Source organism: Danio rerio, chromosome 17, assembly GCF_052040795.2.
Source record: "Danio rerio strain M-AB ecotype USA chromosome 17, GRCz13ab, whole genome shotgun sequence".
Classification (NCBI taxonomy): domain Eukaryota; kingdom Metazoa; phylum Chordata; class Actinopteri; order Cypriniformes; family Danionidae; genus Danio; species Danio rerio.
Genome location: NC_141037.1, coordinates 30,890,750 through 30,912,905, shown reverse-complemented (window position 1 = coordinate 30,912,905; position 22,156 = coordinate 30,890,750). Strand labels below are relative to the sequence as shown.

Sequence of the window (22,156 nt, the reverse complement as noted above, 5' to 3'; positions counted from 1 at the left end):
TTAAAATTTTTTTAACTTTTTTTTTTGTTTTCCCTTTAGGGTTCCAGTATTGTATTTTATCAAATATTTTCAAGCTAGTGAGCTCCAAAACAGTGCCACAGGTTGCATTTGTGAGATATAAAGCTAATATAAACATGTAAAGCTTGTAGTTTGTCACTTCTGCTTAAATGAAATAACGTTTTATAAACGTCAGATCATACTTCAGTTCCTTATCAAATTTTGACCAATTAAATGCTCTCTAGTATGTCATGCCCACCCCCCTTCAAGTCTCTTTGAATGTGCCTGAGCTCAACAACTTGCACTGGCAAAGCGGTGATAAAGCAAAATGCTATTGATTGTTACACTATGTCCCACCCTCTCTTCATGGTTTAGTTGATATTACATCAAACATCGAATAAAAATGCACATTTCAAAGCACTTCATTGGACCTTTAAAAGGTTTGTCACTCAACACTGAAGTTTCTGTTATTAAATACTCTTAATTTCGTTCAAACCCAGAGACCTTCATTCATCTTCAAACATATGTAAATTAAGATATTTTAGATGAAATCGCGAGTGCTCTCCTATCCTACATAGACAACAGCAGTTATGAGACGTTCAATGTCCAAAAAAAGAACTAAAAACATTGTCGCATTTACACTTTTTTCAGCACACAAAAGTATTCTTGGAGGTTCGTATAATTACAGTTGAACCACTGCAGTGACAGAATATTTTTTTAGTTTTATCTTGAAGGTGTTATTAAATTAAAATAAAGTTTTTTAGATATCAGTATTAGTATTGTTCGATTTTTCGGATATTTACAAGCTAGTGAGCACCAAAACAGTGACAATAATTGCGCTTATGAGATATAAAGCTGATATAAACATGTAAAGCTTGTAGTTTGTCACTTCTGGATCAACAGTTCATACATCAGTTTCTCATCAAATCTTGACCAATCAAACTCTCTCTCGAATGAAAATGCACATTTCAAAGCAATTCACAAGGCTTTTAAAAGGTTAGTTCACTCAACACTGTGCTTTCTGTTATTAATTACTCATCCTAATTTCATTCCAAGCCCCCCTTCATTCAACTTCAGATCATAAGTTAAGATATTTAGATGAATCTGAGTGCTCTCTTATCCTGCATAGACAACAACAGTTCTGAGACGTTCACAGTCTAGAAAAGGAACCAAAAACATTGTCGCATTTACAGTTTTTAGAGCACACAAAAATGCTCACGCAGCTTCATTTGATTAAAGTTAAACCACTGCAGTCACAGAATATTTTGGCTGTTTTTTTTTTCCACGTTGTTTTCTATGGAGGGTGAGACTCTCTCAGGGTTAATCTTATTGCAAGGTGTAAACAGGGCCAGAAAGTGTGTGCATATTTTTTTGTATTTCTCAATCCTGTCCCACCCTCCTGTCAGCACACCATAGTTCCTTATGCCGCCTTTTCTCCAATGAGGTGCAAATGAGGACTTTGCCGTGATTGTTAGTGAGAAACTACAGTATTTCTTCCCATTAAAGCCACACCCAGGGCATCCATCATTATTCCAATGACACCCTCGTAGTATGAGAACACTGAAACACATGCTTTCCAGGTCAGTCCTTGGCTGATTATTAATATAACAGCCAATTTAGTCTGTCATAGTGGGAATCCTCATGAATGCGCCCTTGGTCCTATAGCTATTTTAAAAGATTGCATTTCTTTGTATTCGCTAAAATAAATGTCAGATTTGGCAAAGGAAGATTTGAGTGGTTCAAGTGAAGCTGAAACTGTCAGTATAGTCATGCTGTAATTCCACAGACAAAATACTCAAGAGAGCTAGGTAGCTTGCAGTCTTTTTGGCTGGTTTACAAGTTGGATTTAAGGGGCGTTAATGTAACCAAACAAGCTTTTCAGCTTAGATCCTGCAGTGTGTAAATACACCCCTCTCTGTCTCTCTTTGTTATTTGTTGTGTGCTAGTGCCAAGAAACATGGACAGAAATGCTTACCACTTCAAACAAAGGCAGCATTTGCATAAACTTGCTTGAATTATTCATTTTCCCCTAACCCCTGGTTTAGTGTATTGTAATAGCATTATTATTTCATTAATTTGGTAACTGCTGCATTTGTGTATAACTGGATGAGAACTCTCTTTAATAAAAAACAACTGTTCATATTAGCATACGCTATATTGAATTCCTGTTGTGATGCAAGCGGTCTCTGTGGTGCTTAAAGTAAACTCTGTGTTAGCAAGTAGTGATGATTTCATTTGGAGTCTTGGCAGATTTTTTTGCCAATTTGAGACCACTTCAAAATTAAGAAGAAAAATTGTTACAAATCTCTCTTTACAGATCATATTTACAGATCTTATAGCCATGCAAAACATGATTTATTAGCTATAGGCATACAATATTAGCCATTAGCATACAATGATCTATACAAACAGCTGCTTTCTAAGGGGCTGTTCACACAGAATGCATTTCTCCTCTTCAGCACAATACTTTTCTCGTTTTTCACTGTAAACACGCACTTGACTTGCATCTAACATCTCTTGAATTTAGAAATTTTCATACGCAGACATCTCAAACTTTTTACAGCTCATCACTGTCAGCTGCAAAAGCAGTGGACCAATCAGAAGAGCTCGGAGGCAGGCCAAGTGTTGCAAGCTTCTGTTTAATTGTGTAGATTTCAATGGCAGTGACCACTCCTCCATGAAGAACAGTTGAAGTCAGAATTATTAGCTCCCCTGAACTATTAGACCCCCTGAATTATTAGCCCCCCTGTTTATTTCCCCCAAAATTCTGTTTAACGGAGAGAATATTTTTTCAACACATTTCTAAACATAATAGTTTTAATAACTCATCTCTAATAACTGATTTATTTTGTCTTTGCCATGATGACGGTAAATAATATTTTACCAGATATTTTTCAAAACACTTCAATACAGCTTAAAGTGACATTTAAAGGCTTAACTAGGTTAATTACTTTAACTAGGCAGGTTAGGGTAATAAGGCAATTTATTGTAACGATGGCTTGTTCTGTAGACTATCGGAAAAAAAAGTTAGCTTGAAGGAACTAAAAATTTTTACTCTAGAATGGTGTTTAAAAAAGTAAAACTGCTTTTATTCTAGCCGAAATAAAACAAATTTGACGTTTTTTTAAGAAAAATTATTATCAAACATACTGTGAAAATTATTTTGCTCTGCCAATTGTTGAAATATTTTAAAAAGACAAAATTCAAAGGTGTGGCTAATAATTCTGACTTCAACTGTATATAAATTTATTATTAGCAAGAAACATTTTTTAACTCTGCATTAAAGTTTCAAGACCACAAAACATTTGATTCAGTCAGCCATTTCCATTCTCCTCTTTTTAGATATGCACAATATTCTGAATGTGTTCGTCAAACACTGACGCATCCCTCTCTCCAGAAAAACCATGCAGAAGCAACAAGCACTGTTTCCTCTGCAATTCCATTAGGATTTCATTATGATCTCTGGGGGCTAAGGCCTCTTTTAAATGTAATGAAAGGAATATTCTGTCTTGGGTCAAAGTCAGGGTGTCTTCCTGCGCTTCACATGATCATGCCGCTTCCTCAAACTCATCCATCTAAAAGCCTGAAATGATGTGTTGTGCTGTTGTGCTTCTCTTTCACCTCACACACCCTTGTGAAACCATTTAACTTTATAACTGCATGACCACAAGAGCACTGTTAGTTTCTGATGTCTACATTTTTCAGAGATATTTACAGGTTCAAATGTTGTCTCTGCAGGTTACATGGGCCGCTCCTCTCATACCCAATGGAGAAATTGAGCGCTATGAGATCCGAATGCCTGAACCACGTATTCCGCACACCAATATGTCTTTGCTCACCCACACTGTTTCTGGCCTGATGCCCTACACCGGCTACAGCATCACCATCCTGGCTTGCTCTGGAGGTGGAGGTCACGTTGGAGGCTGCACTGAGAGCCTTCCAACTCTGGTTACTACATTACCCACAATCCCTCAAGGCCTGTCGCCCCTGTCGGTAGTCGCAATCAGTGAGTCTTTCCTGGCTGTTTCTTGGCAGCTCCCATCAAGGCCAAACGGGCCCAATATAAGGTAAACGACTAATATAAAATGATTGATCTGTGTTCTTGACACACATTTAAGTAGACATTACAATTGTAACAATTATAGTAATCATAATTACTTCTGATTTTATTTGTTTAATTTTTGCAAGTTTATATTATTATTATTATTATTATTATTATTATTATTATTATTATTGACATATTTATTTGATTTATTGTATATAAAACATTTAATTTTTATATATATTATGTTTGTTTATTGTACTAATAATCACTTTTTATATTAACAATTATTCCAAAAAATAAATAAGCTAAATTATTACTTGTATTTATTTATTATTATTTTTTTTTCTATATAAAAAAGTATTATGATAACACTTAAGTTAAAGGGGGTGTTTGTAAGATAATTTTATAATAACGTTACTAAGCCAAGACAACATGTCATGAATCTGTCATAAATATGATTGTCATGAGTTGTCAGGATTTGTTTTTTTTCTAATCTTTGATTTCAGTGGAACAAACTGAATTTGTCTTTAAAAGTCGTAACTAAAAGTGTCAATTACTGTAATATTGTGATAGTCAATAATGTATTAAAAATTAATAGATTCATATTTAATTACATTCAGTTTGCTTCGTAGTTGAGGTCAACAAAATATTATCAATGCTGTTATAAAATTGATGACGCAAATATAATGGCCTCATGGCAATCATGTTCATAAAAGGTTTATGACAAGCTATGTTATGTTTATAATGTAAAGTTGTAACGTCAAGATCATTTTTGCATTTAAAGTGACATTACTGAGAGTATGACTAGTTGTCATACACATAAGTGCATTCATATTCATGATGTGTCATATCATGATTATACAACTGTCATGACAGTCTTAAGTGTTACCATTATTACTTACTACTACTACTGAAGTATACGTGTGAGGTTGTAAATGTGTAGAAATATGTTTACGTTCTGTACTTATTTATTTATTACCTTAATAGTAATTTATCATGCTGCGTTTACACCAGACGTGGATGAAGCATCAAGCGCGAGTGATTTACATGTTAAGTCAGTGCAAAGCTGCAAATATACATGCATTCGTGTGAATTGCATCATTCACGCCACCTCATTTGCATAAAATGCACGGCAGGATGTCTATTCGCATCTTTGCATTGACTTGACATGTAAATCACTCACGCTTGGCGCTTCGTCCGCTTCTGATGTGAACGCAGCATTAGCAGCATTTGCAGTAGCATATTTGAAGCATACCAATATGGTCATGAATTGTGTGTTAACATGAATGTTTACATTCTTCAAAGTGAAATCAATGGTGAGCTAATTTGTGTGCAACTTATATGGTAAAGAGTTTAAAGGAATTGCTCAAATCTGCTGAGATTAATCCGTAACTCGGGCTGTTACATGACAACAGCAAGTGTCTCCCATAGGTTACGAACAGAGAAGCACAACATAAAAAGTTCTTGTTCTTGCTCGCTGTATATTTTAGTCTGTTTTTGAGCTGATTAGGTGGTAAATAAAGGTCTGTTCACGGCGGATGATTAAAATTCATGACTACTTTCCCCGCTGCTGCTCTGTTTGTTTAACTAGGCTTATAAAGCGCACATTAAGCTGAGCTCTCCTGATTACAGGCAAAATTAGCATTACTGTTGAGGGAGAGAAAGAAAGAAAGAGCGAGAGAGAAAAGACAAAAGCAGGAGCGCAGTGAAACGGCGGTGCGGGTGAAATGCCAGGAGGATTGTGGGATTGGAGCGGGCTCTGATTATCTGGCTCTTTCCGCTGCCCTCAGATTCGAGCTGTTGAGACGGAAAACCCAGCAGCCCCTGGCCTCCCGTCCCCCCGAAGATTTCAATCTGTGGTACAATGTTTACGCAGGAACCAAATTGTTTCATGAAGATAAAGGCCTTAGCAGGTGAGATTACTGAAATTAGCTTTAATGCAAACTTTGCTGGTGTGTACAAAACTGTTTTTTTTTTTTTTTTTTTGTGCACTGATGGCATCTTTTTAATGCCGTTCAAAGATACTTTGAGCAAATATTCCATAGAATTAAATGGTTTTGGAGCTAATCTTGCTCTGGCACTACTTGTGTGTATTGTTGAAAGACTCCTGCATAAAACACCCAGTTGTTTTCCTTGTATTACAGATTCTGTCATTTAGATTCATGTCTGATTTCATCCAAATGTTTTTTACTCCTTGCATAAGATTAACTTTGAGCTTGACTTTTTGTATCATGTTTAAATATTCAATGTCTAATGCAGTGGTGTTATAAATTGTAGATATTGAGCCTTATTTATAATTATATAAAATATGTGTACACTTACACCTGTATTACAGTTGAAGTCAGAACTATTAGCCCCCTCTTCATTTTTTCCCCCAATTTCTGTTTTACGGGGAGCAGATTTTCTCAGTACGTTTCTAAACATAATAGTTTTAATAACTCTTCTCTAATAACTGATTTATTTGATCTTTGCCCTGATGACAGTTAATAATATTTTACTATATTTTTCAAGACACTTCTATACAGCTTAAAGTGACATTCAAAGGCTTAACTAGGTTAATTAGGTTAACTAGGCAGGTTAGGGTAATTAGACAAGTTATTGTATAATGATGGTTTGTTCTGTAGACCATCTACAAAATATATAGCTTAAAGGGGCTAATAATTTTGAACGTAAAATTATTATAATTTTTTTTTTTATTAAAACCTGCTTTTATTCTAGCTGAAATAAAACAAATAGGATTTTCTCCAGAAGAAAAAAATATTATCAGACATACTGTGAAAATGTCCTTGTTCTGTTAAACATCATTTGTGAAATATTTAAAAAAGCAAAAAAAAAATTAAAGGGGGGCTAATAATTCTGACTTCAAGTGTACATATTTAATATTGTAATAATTGTTAATTAGTTAAATAATGATTAATTTTGTTACAAATTGTATTATAGGTAAAACGTCACAATAAGATTATATTAATTAATGTTAGTTAATATATTTACTAACATGAACAAACAATGAACACTACATTTATCACACATTAACATAAAAAACATTAAAAAAGTTGTTCATTGTTATTTCGTGTTAATTTATGCCGAGTTCAGACTGCATGATTTTAGCCCCGATTTTGACTCGGTGACGGGTTTTGAAAAATCGCAGACAAAATGCCTGAAATCACAGGAAAATCTGTGCTCGTTCACACGAAGAATAATCACACAGTATGAACTATCCAAGACACCATCTGAGAGAATCGCAGATGTGTCGACACATGAGATATTTGGCATGCTAAATATCTGGAGCTGTCCGTGAGTCAAATCATGCCATATGAAATGTGTTCTGATTAAAAATAACATATAAATAAAAACATATAAAAATATAAAAATAGTGATTACCTACAGCCAATGAGAGAGCAGCATCCACTAGTGTGGGTATCTGCGGGCCAGTGGGGGGTTGGGGGTGAAGTAAAAAAAAAATGCTCATTTTCAGTTTATTTGGACCCAGGAAATTAAAGAAAAACTAGTGTAAATTTGGCAGGAGCACTCGTGTCTGTTTGACACGTAATCTGAGCATTATCACAACCAGGTCGAAAAAGTTCTCTTCAAACTCAGGTTAGCAAAATAAGCACATTTTCTACCCCAATAAAGGATTCTTTCTCATTATGTAGTTAATAACAAAAGATATTGTCTACTACGTGACCTCGCATTGTTTCCATGTCACTTCTCGTGTGTGTTTGGTTGTGAAACGTAGATTCTTCCTGTTGTAAAATCATGCAGTGTGAAACCCCTGTCGCTGATCCAACTTGCAGTGTAAACACAGCACTGACAGAACGCTACCCCAGATAGTCATGCAGTGTGAAAACATCCATGACACGACTACTTTGAAAATCATGCAGTCTGAACTTGTCATTACAGTCAATCAACTAGTGATAGAAAGCATAAATTTGGATTTTAATAATATTAATGTAAAAAAATTGTAAATGTTGAACTATTATTAATTAATGTTGTACTGATATTGTTCATGTTAGTAAATACATTAACTAACATTATCTAATGAGACCTTATTGTAAAGTGTGACCATATTATATTAATTAGCAAGCAAGCAATACAATTGTTGAATTATTAATATTTTAAAAAATCCATTAACACTTTATTTTGATGGCCATTTGAGTATTAGTAGACTGTCTGTTTAATATCTGTTGATACTGCTCCCTCAACAGACATTTAACTGACTATAAGAAACGTTGTAAGTACAGTACATGTCAACTTACACTAGCCCTAACCCCAACCTAACAGTCTACTTTTAATCTAATGAGAATTACTGTTGTTGGCATGTAGACGCACCATTAAAAAAAAGGGAGACCGGAACATTTAAAATCATTTACATGAATAATTGTACTATAACTTTTACAATTTAAACAATTTAAATAAATGGCATGCACTTATTATAATGATAAAACATTATTTATACCAGAAAATGTATCATTATAACAACAATAATATAATACATCACAATAGCATTGTTTGATAAGTCAATATTGATCATTCCACAGTATTCAACAGTTAAACATATCAATCATATAACTGTGTTAAATCGTAAAATATGATTACAAGCATGCATTTATGTGACATTAAATGTAATTATTAAACAAATATTTCTTTGGTAGTGGCTACAGAAAATGTTCTTGTTTGTTTTTTGTATTTTTTTATTACGCTGCAGGTACACCTGGTATGAATATAAAATTGTGGTTCACAATGACGTTGGCTCCGCTTCAGGGGAAGTTGCCACTGGGGTTACACTGGCTGGTCAACCGCTCAAACCCACCAACATATCAGCCCACGCTCTCAATCATACAGCCATCTTGGTCAACTGGACCACTCCCAGTAAGAGTCTCTGTTCTCTTATTCTGGCTCCTAACCGAAGGTTTCAGAAAGGAATCTTGTTTTTTAGATTTAGAACTTAGTTTGGGGCGTCATGGTGGCGGATTGGGTGCACAATTGCTTCACACCAAGAAGGTTGCTAGTTTGAGCCCCAGGTAGGTCTGTTGGCATTTCTGTGTGGAGTTTGCATGTTCTCCCCGTGTTCGCGTGGGTTTCCTTCAGGTTCTCCGATTTCCCCCACAGCCTAAAGACATGCTGTATAGGTGAATTAAATACGCTAAATTGGCCATAGTGTATGTGTGTGAATGCAAGAGTGTATGGGTGTTTCCCAATGTTGGGTTGTGGCTGGAAGGGCATCCGCTGCATAAAACATATGCTGGATGAGTTGGCGGTTCATTCCACTGGCGATCCCAAATTAATAAAGGGACTAAGCTGAAAAGAAAATGAATGAATGAATTTAGTTTGGAGACTGTACTTTAGTGTGTCTATTTTTTTGGTTTGCAGCTCTGCAAGATTTGCAGGGAAGTGTGGAGGTTTACATCCTGACGGTTGTATCTGACCAGCACAGCCAGACTCTTACTCTTGACCCCACTGTGACCTCTGTGTTCATCCCTGACCTGCAGCCCAGCACTCAGTACAAGCTTTCACTCACTGTGTCCAACGGCCCTCACAACATCACCAGCCCTGAGGTCAACTGTACGACTACTGACGGAGGTGAGGATACATGCTGCGAGAGGGGTTTGATATACAGTACATCTGTTTTAGCTGCCAAGACACATGGCCTTAGATACAGTTAAAGGTCCAGTGAAATTAAAGTTAGGTTTATAGATGTTAGTATCAATATAGTACGTTAGTTTTAAAGATATCTTCAGCATAAGCTAGTGTGCTCCAAAACAGTGACACAATTTGCGTTTTGAAGATATAAACTTAATATAAACATCCAAAGCTTGCAGTTCATCACTTCCACGTAAGTGAAACGTTTTTTGACGTCACCTCCAACTTCAGTTTCTCATCAAATCTTCTGTCTAATCAAATGCTCTCTAGTATATGACATGTTCCTCTCCCTTCAAGATGCTTCTTGTTTGATTTTCATTAGATGCACTTGAGCTCACTGGCAGAGCTGTGATAAAACAAAATGCTATTTGCTGTATTTATTCTAGGATTACTAGGGAAGCTAGGTTAATTTAGCAAGTTATTGGATAATTTATGTTTTTGCTGTAGCCAATCGAAAATAAAATAAATATTAAAACTACCTTTATTCCAGCCAAACTAAAATAAACTGTTTAATTTAATTGTATTTTATTTAATTTAATTTAATTTTATTTTATTTTATTTTATTTTATTTTATTTTATTTTTTTATTATTTTATTATTATTATTTTTTTTTTATTTATTTATTTATTTTTTTTGTCCCAGTCATTGAATTCAATTCTCTTAAAAGATGAATAATAAAATTATGAATGGTATGATGCAATCTAAATCAAGTTTGAATCTTGAGGAAAAAAATTCATACTTCTTTAATTGCAGTCAGAAATTGAAGATGATTTGAAGATTTGAAGATGATTTGGTAGCTTGACCTGATAGCTTTTTTGAGATTTCAGAATTAAAGCATTCAAGATTTATGAATTTAAGTTGGGAATGTACTTTGCTGTGCTCAGAAATGCATTACAGTATACTGCAGAAATATAATTTAGTACCATAAAGTCTCCTAAAAGTACAAAGTATCAAATAAATACATTATTGATCTAAAATATAGCACAGTAATTTCAATGAAATAGAAAGTACTAATAAAGTGTAATTATATAATATTACAAAATGATTTTTAAACCCACCACGTAAAATGCACCAGGGAGTTCATTTATATGTGAATTGTTTTCCGTAAATAAATTACAGAAAGTTTGCAAAGCCTCCAAGTTGAAAAACAAAAACCTGAGAGGCTTCATCTGAAATATGCTATTTACCAGACCACAGCCATCTCTATATTTTGAACTGGGTGGAATTTGGATTGAAGATATTGGTTAATTATGGTTTTCCTGTCAACACTTCAAATGTTCCTGTGATTTCTGTCAGCCTTCCTCTCTCTCATCTCTCTCCAGCAGACCCTGCTCATGGAGATAAAAAACGGATGAGGAGAAGAACTGATTGATTGAATATTTTCCCTCCGCACTCTAAAGCCGAAGCTCACGAGCTGCAGAAAAATTTGCCTTTTCCAAAATTTTGATATCTTGACCTCTGCGCTGTGATCAATAGTCATTAAACTGTCCTGCTCTCACTCGGTTAATGTACTGATGCACTGATAGGAAACGGATGAAAGCTCAGCAAACCTCTCACATATACACACAGTTGTGTCTTACAGATCAGAAACGAAACAACTGGCTTTCCGTATCGTGCCTTTTGCTCCCACCTATATCAGTATAATTAAAAGCATTAGAAGATCATTTGCTTCTAAATAAAGGTTACAGGTCATTTACCAAAGAGCTTCTAGTGGTAACTTCATTATTTTACAGCCTAAAGGGCAGCTTATTAAAAGCATTGAACTTAAAGATTCTAGTATGCTGCATGAAAGCGGGTGAGTTAAGAGCCTGCTAATTAAAAACGGGAATGGAGACGAGGTTGTCCATGCGAAATCTTGCATTAATAATACAGAGGCAGAAATGATATGGAGAGAGCCGCTTCAGGAGAGTGCTTATATTGGTGGTGGACAAGTATGTCTCATTGCTCTTATGGCCAGGGACTGCGAGTAACAAAGGGGCACTAAGCATTTTTAAACTATAGGCTTGTTAGATAATAAACTACTTTTTCCTACACTGTAAAAGCCAACAGTAAACTTTATCAAATTAAATGAGTGTAGTTAACTCAAACTTTACTGAAAGTTAATTCTACTCATTTGAAAAGAGTTTTGAACTCAATGTTGAAGGTAATGAGTTACTTAAATATCTCATGACTTCAGCTTAAATGAAGTAAGTTCACAGAACACGTATAGATTAGTTGTTTAACTCAAATGGTTTGATGCAATCGGTTTCCTCAAACGATTTGAGTTGCCATAACTTGTTGGGTTTACAAGTACTCAAATTGCTTTGATTACTCAAATGGATTTAGTTTTACTGAACTCATTGGGATTAGTTTTTGAACCTAAATGGTTTGTTGCGATCGTTTTTCTCAAATGGTTTGAGTTACCTTAACTTTTTGGGTGTCTATACACTATAAAAAATGTCTGTTAATTAACAGTTTCTATATTTTGTAAATTAGAAGTGTTTTCCATTTATTTATGGTTGTGAATTGCATTGTAGGAGCTTGATCTCTGCTTTGATGGCTTTTTATGTTGAAAATTCAACTTTACAGTTTAGCAAAGTGACCTTTATTGACATTTTAGTAGTTTGAAATAATATAATGCACTGTAAAAAAAAAAAAAAAAAAATCTGTTCTCAAAATTTTCAAGGTTAAAAGTTTTTGGAAGTATGATCAAGGTCCACGAATGCAATTCAAAAGCATAAATAAACTGGGGGAAAAAATAAAATATGAACCACAAAATACATAAAATTGCTAATTTACAAATATTTTACAGTGTGTACAAGAAATAATACTGTATATAGAGGGAACATGTCTGTAAAATAACAGACAATATACTGGCAGTGGCAGTTTGTTACAAGGGTTTTGTACTGTAATATTCAACACCAACCATGGCATTAAATCGATTTACACTATTAAAAATGTTAATAAAAGACATTTTTCCCAACTTCTCAAAGTTGTTGGAAGAAAGATCAAGCCCCCATAATGCAATTCAAAGCATAAATAAACACGGTATTTAATTAAATAAAATTATGAATTAAAATAAGGAATAATTAATGACTGTTGTATTGGGTGTTTGAGTGATTGAATGGTTGATTTCAATATAATAATAGAGTCAATAATCAATTCAAGTCAGATGAGATCTCATAAACTGTTCTCTCTCTCATATTGCCTGTTGAGAAGCTCAAATAGTTCTAATATGAATTAATTTAACCAAAGTTCCTACCCATTTAATTTTTTAATAAATTACAAATAATTGATTTGATCTGAAAGCTGCTCCAATATTGATTGATTGATTGATTGATTGATTGATTGATTGATTGATTGATTGATTGATTGATTGATTGATTGATTGATTCATTCATTCATTCATTCATTTATTTATTAATTCATTCATTCATTGTCAGGTAAAATATCAGATTTTACTGAAGATAGTGATCCAGGCTGATTCTGCTCCTATTGAACTGACTAATTTCAAGTTCAGACTGCACGTTTTTCAAAGTAGTCATGTCACGAATGTTTTTACACTGCATGACTATCTGGGGTAGCGTTCCTTCGGTGCTGTATTTACACTGCAAGATAAATCAGCGATAGGGGGTTTTACACTGCATGACTTTACAAAAGTAAGAATCACCGACAACTTTGTCTAAACTTCGTTTAACAACCAAACACACGTGAGAAAGGGCATGAAAATAACATGAGGTCATGTAGTATATATTTTGTTATTAACTACATAATGAGAAAGAAGCCTTTAGTGTGGTAGAAAATGTACTGATTTTGCTCACCTGAGTTTAAAGGTTGCTCCTGCCATGGCACTTCCCGTAGAGAGTAGGGGTGTAGCACCGATGTCCTGGCCAAAGTCCAGATCATGGCCTCCCAATCATCCCCATCCACCGAATTGGCTCTATCACTGTCTCTACACTCCACCTATAGCTGGTGTGTGGTGAGCACACTGGCGCCGTTGTTCTGTGGCTACCGTCATATTATCCAAGTGGATGCTGCACATTGGTGGTGTAGAGGTGGTAGAGACGCCGATCATGTTTGTGAAGTGCTTTGGGTGTATGGCCATACGCAATAAATGCACTATTTAAATACACATTACATTACATTACTCTCAGATCATATCTTTGATAGTTCATACTGAGTATTGTTACTGGCGTGAACAAGCACCAATTTGCCTGTGATTTCAGGCATTTTTCAACGATTTCTCAAAACCTGTCACCGAGTCAAAATTGGGGCTAAAATATTGCAGTCTGAACTTGGCATAAGAGTGATGTTTTTGCATTGACAAAGCACGGCACTTGTTTTCCATTGTTTTTCTATGTAACATGTACTAGATGGACGTTTGACTTAAGCATACATCTCGTGCATGACAAAATATTGTAAAAACACATCACTCAAGTTAAAAGCAGTTTAAAGAATTAGGGGGGAAATGCATCTCTCAAACCTTGCTTTATTTTATTCCACTGCTCTTCATCTCATGCTTTTATACACAAAAACACATCCCATGCGATTAGCTTGCCCCTTAGCTTGTTATTTGAGCCGCTTCTTTCTGTTTTTAATGCGTGGCCAGATACCATTCAGGTAGTTGCTGATACAAAAAAAAACAAAAACATTTATCCATCTGTCATAAAGATCCGCCGTAAAATACAACTGCTTTAACTTTACTAGACAATATCTCAGACAGGGTCTCTTCACTGGCTGACCTTTGTGTTAGCAGGATATCACCAGAAGAGAGACTTTTCGAGGCTTTGAGTAAGAGGAACAGCAGTCACAGTCTTTAGAGAGAGTGTAAGTGTCAGGACCCCTGCTCTGTATCCAATTCATTCCCCAGCCCGTCATGTCAACCAATGGCTTGTTCAAAGCCGCTGCTGAGATATTTGATCTCTCAGCTGTCATTAGCACTACACTCATGTCTTTCAGCTCTCTTTCACAAACTAACTTCACTCGCCTGCAAAAAAAAAGAAGCTTTATCAATCATTCCCTTTTTACGTTCTTTCAGAGGAGCCTTACAAAGTTGTCACAATAGCTGTTTACTAGAGTCACATCAAGCTGAAAAATAGGCTCTCTGGTTTTCTTTTGTAAGTTGCTGTGATTTGTCATGGGAAAGGAAGAGCTTGCAAAAAAAAAAAAACTGAGGGGGAAAATGGAAAAAAAAAAAAGGAAAGTGAAAATGGTGCAAGCTGTAAAAAGAATCCCCCAGACTGGCCCAGTTAACCCGCTCTGCCCCCAGTGCAGCTCTTCAATCCCTGCGCGCTTCTCCAGGACTGATTCAATTTGCCCACAAACCATCTGCAGGAACCCCCAAAAGCAAAACGGAGAGGGAAAGAGTCACACTCAGCTCTTTCTCATTCTGCCAGGCCTCCCTGATGTATCGCTGTCAGTGTTCCCTGATGTACATATTAAATTATATTATATATACACATGACTGCGCTAAGGAACACGCAACATACAGCCACACATGTTGGTTCGTTATTGGTTTTATTAGAACAAGAAAAGCAAGGGTCAAATAAAAATAATTTCATTTGACATAGTTCTTTTTTGAATACTTTATTAGGTATTCGTTGTTATAACCAGGTGTGACAAACTTTCATATATTTTTATATAGTTTCTGAGGCTAAATATTAGGCAGGGTAAAGTCATCAGTACAGAGAAAGAAAGACAAAACATGTATGCATTATTATTTAATAATTAATTCTAAATGTTTTTTGTTCACTTTATTACTTAAATTGTAATTTTTAGTTGGCCCAAACTTGTCTCTTGTTTTTAAAAAGATTATAAAATTGTCTGGATTTGTTTTATAGTCTAGCCAACGTTAACCATGGTGAACTATAAATTGTTTTTTAAAAAGTAATTTAATGTTTTTGCTGACTTATTATAAAATGTTATTTCAGTCCTTTCATACATAAGTTTTTTAATACTTCCGCTGTGACTGTGTGAGTTTTTTAATGTGACTGAAGTTTGATGGCTGTTTGATGGCTGCATGTCATTTTTATCACGTAACGTTGTAGCCCGATGATTTAAGCACATTGTATTTTATTTTTGGTTTCTTTATTTTCCTGCAAATATTATATGTGAACAAAATGCAAATTATATTTTTAAATATCGAAAATTTAGATTTTTAAATATGCGTAAGAAAATGTATTTAAACAGCTTAATAATGATCATATTATTGTTTATGATGGCCGATGAGCGCCGAAGTGTTAACGTGCGCTGCATGTAGAGAGATTGAAGCTGCTGGATTTACAACATGTTAATTCATCAATTTCTCTCAATATACATGAAACTTAGTGTCTGGGAAAATAATAAATTAAATGTTCAAGTATCGGGCGATGTAGTGTCACAGTAGGTAGTGCTGTCGCCTCTAAGCAAGAAGGTCGCTGGTTCGAGCCTCGGCTGGTTCAATTGGCGTTTCTGTGTGGAGTTTGCATGTTCTCTCTGCGTTTGTGTGGGTTTCCTCTGGGTGCTCCGGTTTCCCCCACAGTCCAAAGACATGCCGTACAGTTGAAATTGGTAAGCTAAATTGTCTGTGGTGTAAGTTGGCGGTTCATTCCGCTGTGGTGACCCCAAATTAATAATGGGACTAAGCCAAAAGAAAATGAATGAATGTTCTAGTATCTTAAACAGTGTGCAAATGATGTGCCTAACACATTGTCCATTCATGTTTAAAAGAAATTATTATGATCTCCGTAGACATAAGCATATATTTAACAATCCAAAAATATGATGTTTTGCAAATAGTGTGTATTGTTGTATTGCAACTTGACTTGTCTAAAGTGTAAACTATTTCCCTTTTTCTCAATGTGTGAAGCCTAAAATAAATGTTATTATTTTGAAAGCACTGATGAATTGCAGTTTATGACAAGCGCCACATGCGTCTTTCTCTGGATCATACACGTAAAAGTGTTGGCTAAGCCCAAGCAAAATAAAAAAATCTACTTATTTTTGTTCTTCCAACAATTTATACAGTGCAGGGGCCTGTTTCAGAAAGGAGGTTAACTGAAAACTCAGAGTATTTTAACCCTGAAATGAGAGAAACTCTGGGTTTTCCGTTTCAAAATGGCAGGTTTGTTAAACTCGAGAAAGCAGGGTAAGTCAAGCCTGTTTCTGAAAGAGAGGTAACTTTAACTCAGAGTCAGTTACTGTGGTAACTTACTCTGTGAATCTAACCTGGTCAGAAGCAGGTTTTATTCTCTAAACTCAGAGTTTCTGTCTGTCTCCTCCCCCTTTTTAAAGATGAAGCGGTATTTCTCACCTTAGCCTTACGTTTCCACCCACCTATTTTAATGCTCATTTTGGATACGTGCATAAAAACGATTGATAGAAACGTCATGATGCACATAACTTTTTAAAATATGCATAAAAAACGCGCATAACTGAGTAGGATAAACTTTCATTTGATAGAAAATGTGCGCATAAACTACGATGGAAACACTTTTACTGAACAAATTACAGTATGTACATTTAAAAAAAGATCATGATCATATGATTATGAAAATGTGTGTAAATGGACAAACCAGCAGGCTGGGCACACTGTAACATGTCTTAAATATTGTTTAAGTCATTCTAAAATGCCTTAACTGTTTCAGTATCAGTGTATATTATTAATTACCTCCGAACGTCTGGTGCGTGTCAAGAGTCTCCGCGTCTCATGGCTTCAGACGCCCCCACGTGTTCATTGTGTTCGAGGCGCAAGTACATTAATTAGGCTAAATAAAGAATTAATTGACGCAGCTTCTTCTACCACAGTAAATTCTGTTTTTACTGTTGATATTTGGTGCCAGTTTAATCAGGAAGTGACATTTTTTTTCTCTTTGACTCGTTGGATGGAATTTTATTCGCATCTTTTATGCAATATTCCAGTTTTGCACATACATTTATGAAATATATTTGGATGGAAACATAGCTATTGCCTACATTTTAGTCACACACAGAAGAACTGTACTAGAATGGCTTATGCTTTTTTAATAAATAATTAAATTGAATTCACCTTCGATATGCACTGTAACTAGATTAATGGGAATATTATTCTTTCTAAAAATTATTTTTAGTACTGCTTACCTTCTAAATGTTATATTAACCTCTATCACTTGATCAATAAAAAAGGCAGACACACAAGTGCACTGTTAAATCATTTAAAACTAATAAATGTATAAAAGAAAGTTTAGAAAAAAATATATAAACGTCACAAATTACATTACTTATTTTATTATACTTAAATATATAAATACTTAAAAAGTTAAATTAGGCATTAACTTGAACAGCTGTTTTCCCACGCTAACTGTCTCTTCTTCACTGATGGTTGCTTCTTTTCAAATATATACACTCATATTTGCTATAACTTTGCATGAGAACATCAAGTTCAGCTGGAGAAAGAAATGGTGATCTCTTTTATAAGATATTGCCATAGTCACTCGTAATGTCTGCGCTCCATTGATAATGCCTTTTTAAAGTCACGGTGTGCGCGCTTAACTCTGAGTTGGTCTACTCGAAGTTGATTGACCCAACTCAGATCAGCTGTTCTGAAACCGAAAACTCTGAGTTTTTAATCTCTCGGTAAATCAACTCAGAGTTCAAGTTTAAACTCTGAGTTGTTTGAACCTCCTTACTGAAACAGGCCCCAGGTGATTTCTACAACTTCCTTATACTGTAGTTTCCAGCACTTTAAACTGGTATAGGAGAAAGTATTTCAACATCAAAAAAATTTACACAGATCAGCTGTAAGAAAATGCCTCAGTCTTTTTTTGTTTATCCATTTCTCTCTCATGCTCATTTTCTACGACAGAAAGAAAAGTGCTGCCCAAAGCCGTTTCAGAGACTATTAAGGCTAGAATATGCTGTGTGTTGATGCTGGCGCTGACACGATCTCAGTCTAAGGGGGGAAAAAAGGAAAATAAAAGAAAAAGTGCTTTTCCTTCAGGTCTTTTTTTGCAGATGTCTTTGTATTACTCTGTTTGGAGTGTAGACTTCACGAGGATTGGCCGGTGATTGGCCAGAGGTTAAAGAAGCAGATCTTGATGTGTTTAGTGTGTTTGTGTATGTTTTCCAGAACCTGAGGGTGTTTTTCCTCCAGAGGTGTTGACCCTGAACAGTACAGCAGTGAGGGTGATGTGGGCGCCCCCTCTTCTTCCCAATGGAGTAGTCGTTCAGTACTCCATCTATCTGGACGGCCGGCTCTATGGCTCCACTGGCAATGAGTCCGGTTCTCTGGAAGTGGGAGGACTGTTGCCATATACTGTGCACAGCATTCAGGTTTGGTCTTCTGTTTCTAAAAACACACACATAGGTTTGTTTGTTTTTTGTTTGTTTGTTGTGGATTGTACTGTACAGTTGAGTCCAAGTGTTGGGTCCAAAAGTACACAATTGTTTTGTGTTGATTTTCAATTTTAATCCTAAATGGAATGAACAAAATATATATTTGTAAAAAAAAGCATAATAGAAATGCTCTATTGAAAAAAAAAAATATTTGTTTGTTACTTCACAAAAAAATGATTGTCATTTAAGCTACACTGGATCAGTTTGGTGAACAGGCTAAATTAAGTTAAGTTTATTAAAATAAAAATTATGATTTTGCTGTGTTTTATTTTATTTTGTTTTGTTTTGTTTTGTTTTGTTTGAGTCATAGACTAAATTAATAAATTGGATAAAATAAACTAGCAAAAAAATTTACTGTAAAATTAAAACAGAAATAACTGAAGCAAAGTTAAGTAAAGATCAAAGAACTAGGATATGGACAGCTATGATCCTTAGAAGCCACATTATTGTTCATTTCTACATTTCACTTGTGTTTAGGTGGAGGTGTGCACTGTGTACGCATGTGTGAAGAGTAACAGCACTCAGGTGACCACAGTAGAGGACACTCCAGCTGAAATCTCCACACCTCACATTCAGGTGCTCAGCTCCAGGTCAGTCGGTCAAGCACACAGTCTGTCTAATATAGATGTTGTTGATCATCTGCTGATCGTAATATGGTAAATCATAATATGGATGATTTACCATATTAGTCTTTCTTACTTGTCCAAATAAATGTTTTATATCCTACACAGCTACTTTAGCTATTTTTTCTTATTTAGCTGACATAACATTTATTTAAAAAATTAGTTTTAAAGAAACATGCATATTTCCCCTTGTTGTCTAGCATTGCTCTTGGAATATGAAATAAATATGTTCCCTTGTTTTACTGTTATCAAACGTTTAACTTCAGTTAAACTCTTAAAGGTTCCAAATGGGTATTTTCACAGTGATCCCATAGATGAGCCATTTGTGAAGCCATCTTTTGTTTGATTTTGTTATTTTTTTGCTTTTATATTTCTTTTTTATTGAATTTATTGAATTTTATTTGATTAAACTACTTTCACAGTATGTTTTACTTAAAATGAGTTTTAACTTAAACATTTTTTATCTTAAATAATGTTATTTAAAACATTTAGTGAACATTATTAAAATATTTTTACACTATTATTACACTATTTTACTTTTTACATAGGGCATATAGTTTGAAGTAGGATATCAGATTTACTGTTGTCTTGCTTTGAACTTCAACTAACTGGAAATTGATCAACATTATGATAATTTAAGATGATTTCCATCTTGATTCACTGTGATAGTGAAACCGGATCCACCCTATATAGTGACCTAGTATGCAAGCTCACACAAAACACTGTATAAGAGTGTTAACACTGTAAAAGTGTTGTTTTGAGGTGGTCTTTGCACCACAATACGCTGCAATCCACACATTTCCTCCTGTGTTTTCTCAGCCTCCTGTCATATCAGCAGTGTGCTGTACTTCTCTCCCAACAGAATACTAACTACTGATCGATTGGCCCGACATGGCTGGCCGTGGCCTACACATGCCCCAAACACTTCATTTATTTGCCACGCTAGATTTGCTGGAGTGGAATTTAATCAATAGCTAATTCATTAATTCTGTCTGTGGTGCTGTACACGGGGGCTGGGCAGAGGAATCGGCGACTGGCTTAAGCTTTGATTGAAATATGACAAGTGCTACAACCGATGGCTTACCCAATATGAATTCACCCATTTCTCTCCGTGAGGGATTAACGGTGGACAGCAATGACACCTTTTGTAATATAAAACTAATGCATTTGTTATAGCAAAAACTGCTTCCAGATCGTCCCGCAGCATTCCTAAAGGAAGGTAATCATCTATAAAATTTAGTTTTCTTAAGGTATATTTCATAATTTTTTTAATGAATGGGTTTTAACTGGCATACACACTAGGGAATCTGCCTGGGTATAGTGTAAGCAACAAGTAATTTACTGTTGTAATTTTTAAAAATGTAATATTTGTTTTCAATACTAAAACCATAAAAACAAATACTGTAGGGTGATTTAAAAAGAATACCACAACTTTGAAAATCTGTATTTAATCAAAGAAACATGATGGAACCTTGTGTGTCTTTTTCGGTAGAAAACAAGTTTATAAATATTCAATATGACTCCCTCCAGACACTCGAGTAGCATCAACCTGAAAGTTGTGGTATTCTTTTTGAATCAACATGTATAGACAAAATACTATACCAAAACGTAAACAAACAATAAAAAAACAAACAAATACAGAAACACAGAATACACAGAATTGTAAAATTACTGTATGCCACTGTAGATTTCTCTTACTAGTCTTAAAATAGATATTGAATACTGAAAAACTGCTTAATTGTGCAAGACAAACAAAACAAAAATACTCTAAGGGATCATTCATACCAAGCACATCTTTGCTTTTAAAAATGTGAGATGCGGTGCTCAAGAATGTGTTTTAAAAAAGCACAGCACTTCACAATTATCACAATTACCCGTGATCTATTCCATACAGATCACTCGAGGACTACAATCCTGTCTGCAGTGTTGGGCAAGTTACTTGAAAAATGTGGTGAGCTAAGCTATTAGCTACTCTACTTAAAATGTAGCTTAACTGCATTAAAAGGTACCCTCTGGGAAATGCAGCAAGCTAAGCTAAAAGCTAATTGGCAAAAATAGCTAAGCTATTTTATTTATTTTAAAATAGAAGCAACTTAAATTCAAGTCAATCATACCTTAGTGATTAATAAATCTGTCAATCAATCATATGAGGCAGAACTGTTTATTTCAATTTCTTTCTGCTATTAATAAGCTGTACTAAACAGAAACAAATCATAGTTTATAACAGCAAAAAACAAAAATATGCAATAAAACCAGGTGTTACACATTTAAAATACTATAGTAATTTATAGTAAAGGGATATATTTAGAAATAAGCATGATATTTTATATATTTAAAACTCTTTCTTTATGAATTACATTACATAATGTAGTCTCATTGGAAGCTATTATGAACTAATAGTAATTACCATAGTATACTTTAGTCTTTACTACATCCTAAAATGTACTTCTCGAGGTATGGTCGCCAGGATTCCTGCTGCAGTAATAACTCCTCTCCCTCAGTCATCTTTCCATCAAGCAGAT

General features: G+C 34.9%; 1 protein-coding gene across 2 annotated transcripts in view; it reads left to right on the top strand.

Moving 5' to 3' along the window:
• Positions 1 to 22,156, top strand: part of ush2a (Usher syndrome 2A (autosomal recessive, mild)) — a 412,815-nt gene that overhangs the window by 235,446 nt on the left and 155,213 nt on the right. For both annotated transcript variants that reach the window (XM_087290677.1, XM_087290676.1), the window contains exons 42-47: positions 3,736 to 4,064; positions 5,833 to 5,955; positions 8,748 to 8,911; positions 9,413 to 9,622; positions 18,746 to 18,948; positions 19,489 to 19,601. In XM_087290677.1, coding sequence (XP_087146803.1) covers positions 3,736 to 4,064; positions 5,833 to 5,955; positions 8,748 to 8,911; positions 9,413 to 9,622; positions 18,746 to 18,948; positions 19,489 to 19,601 — 1,142 coding nt within the window. The remainder of the gene's footprint in view (positions 1 to 3,735; positions 4,065 to 5,832; positions 5,956 to 8,747; positions 8,912 to 9,412; positions 9,623 to 18,745; positions 18,949 to 19,488; positions 19,602 to 22,156) is intronic.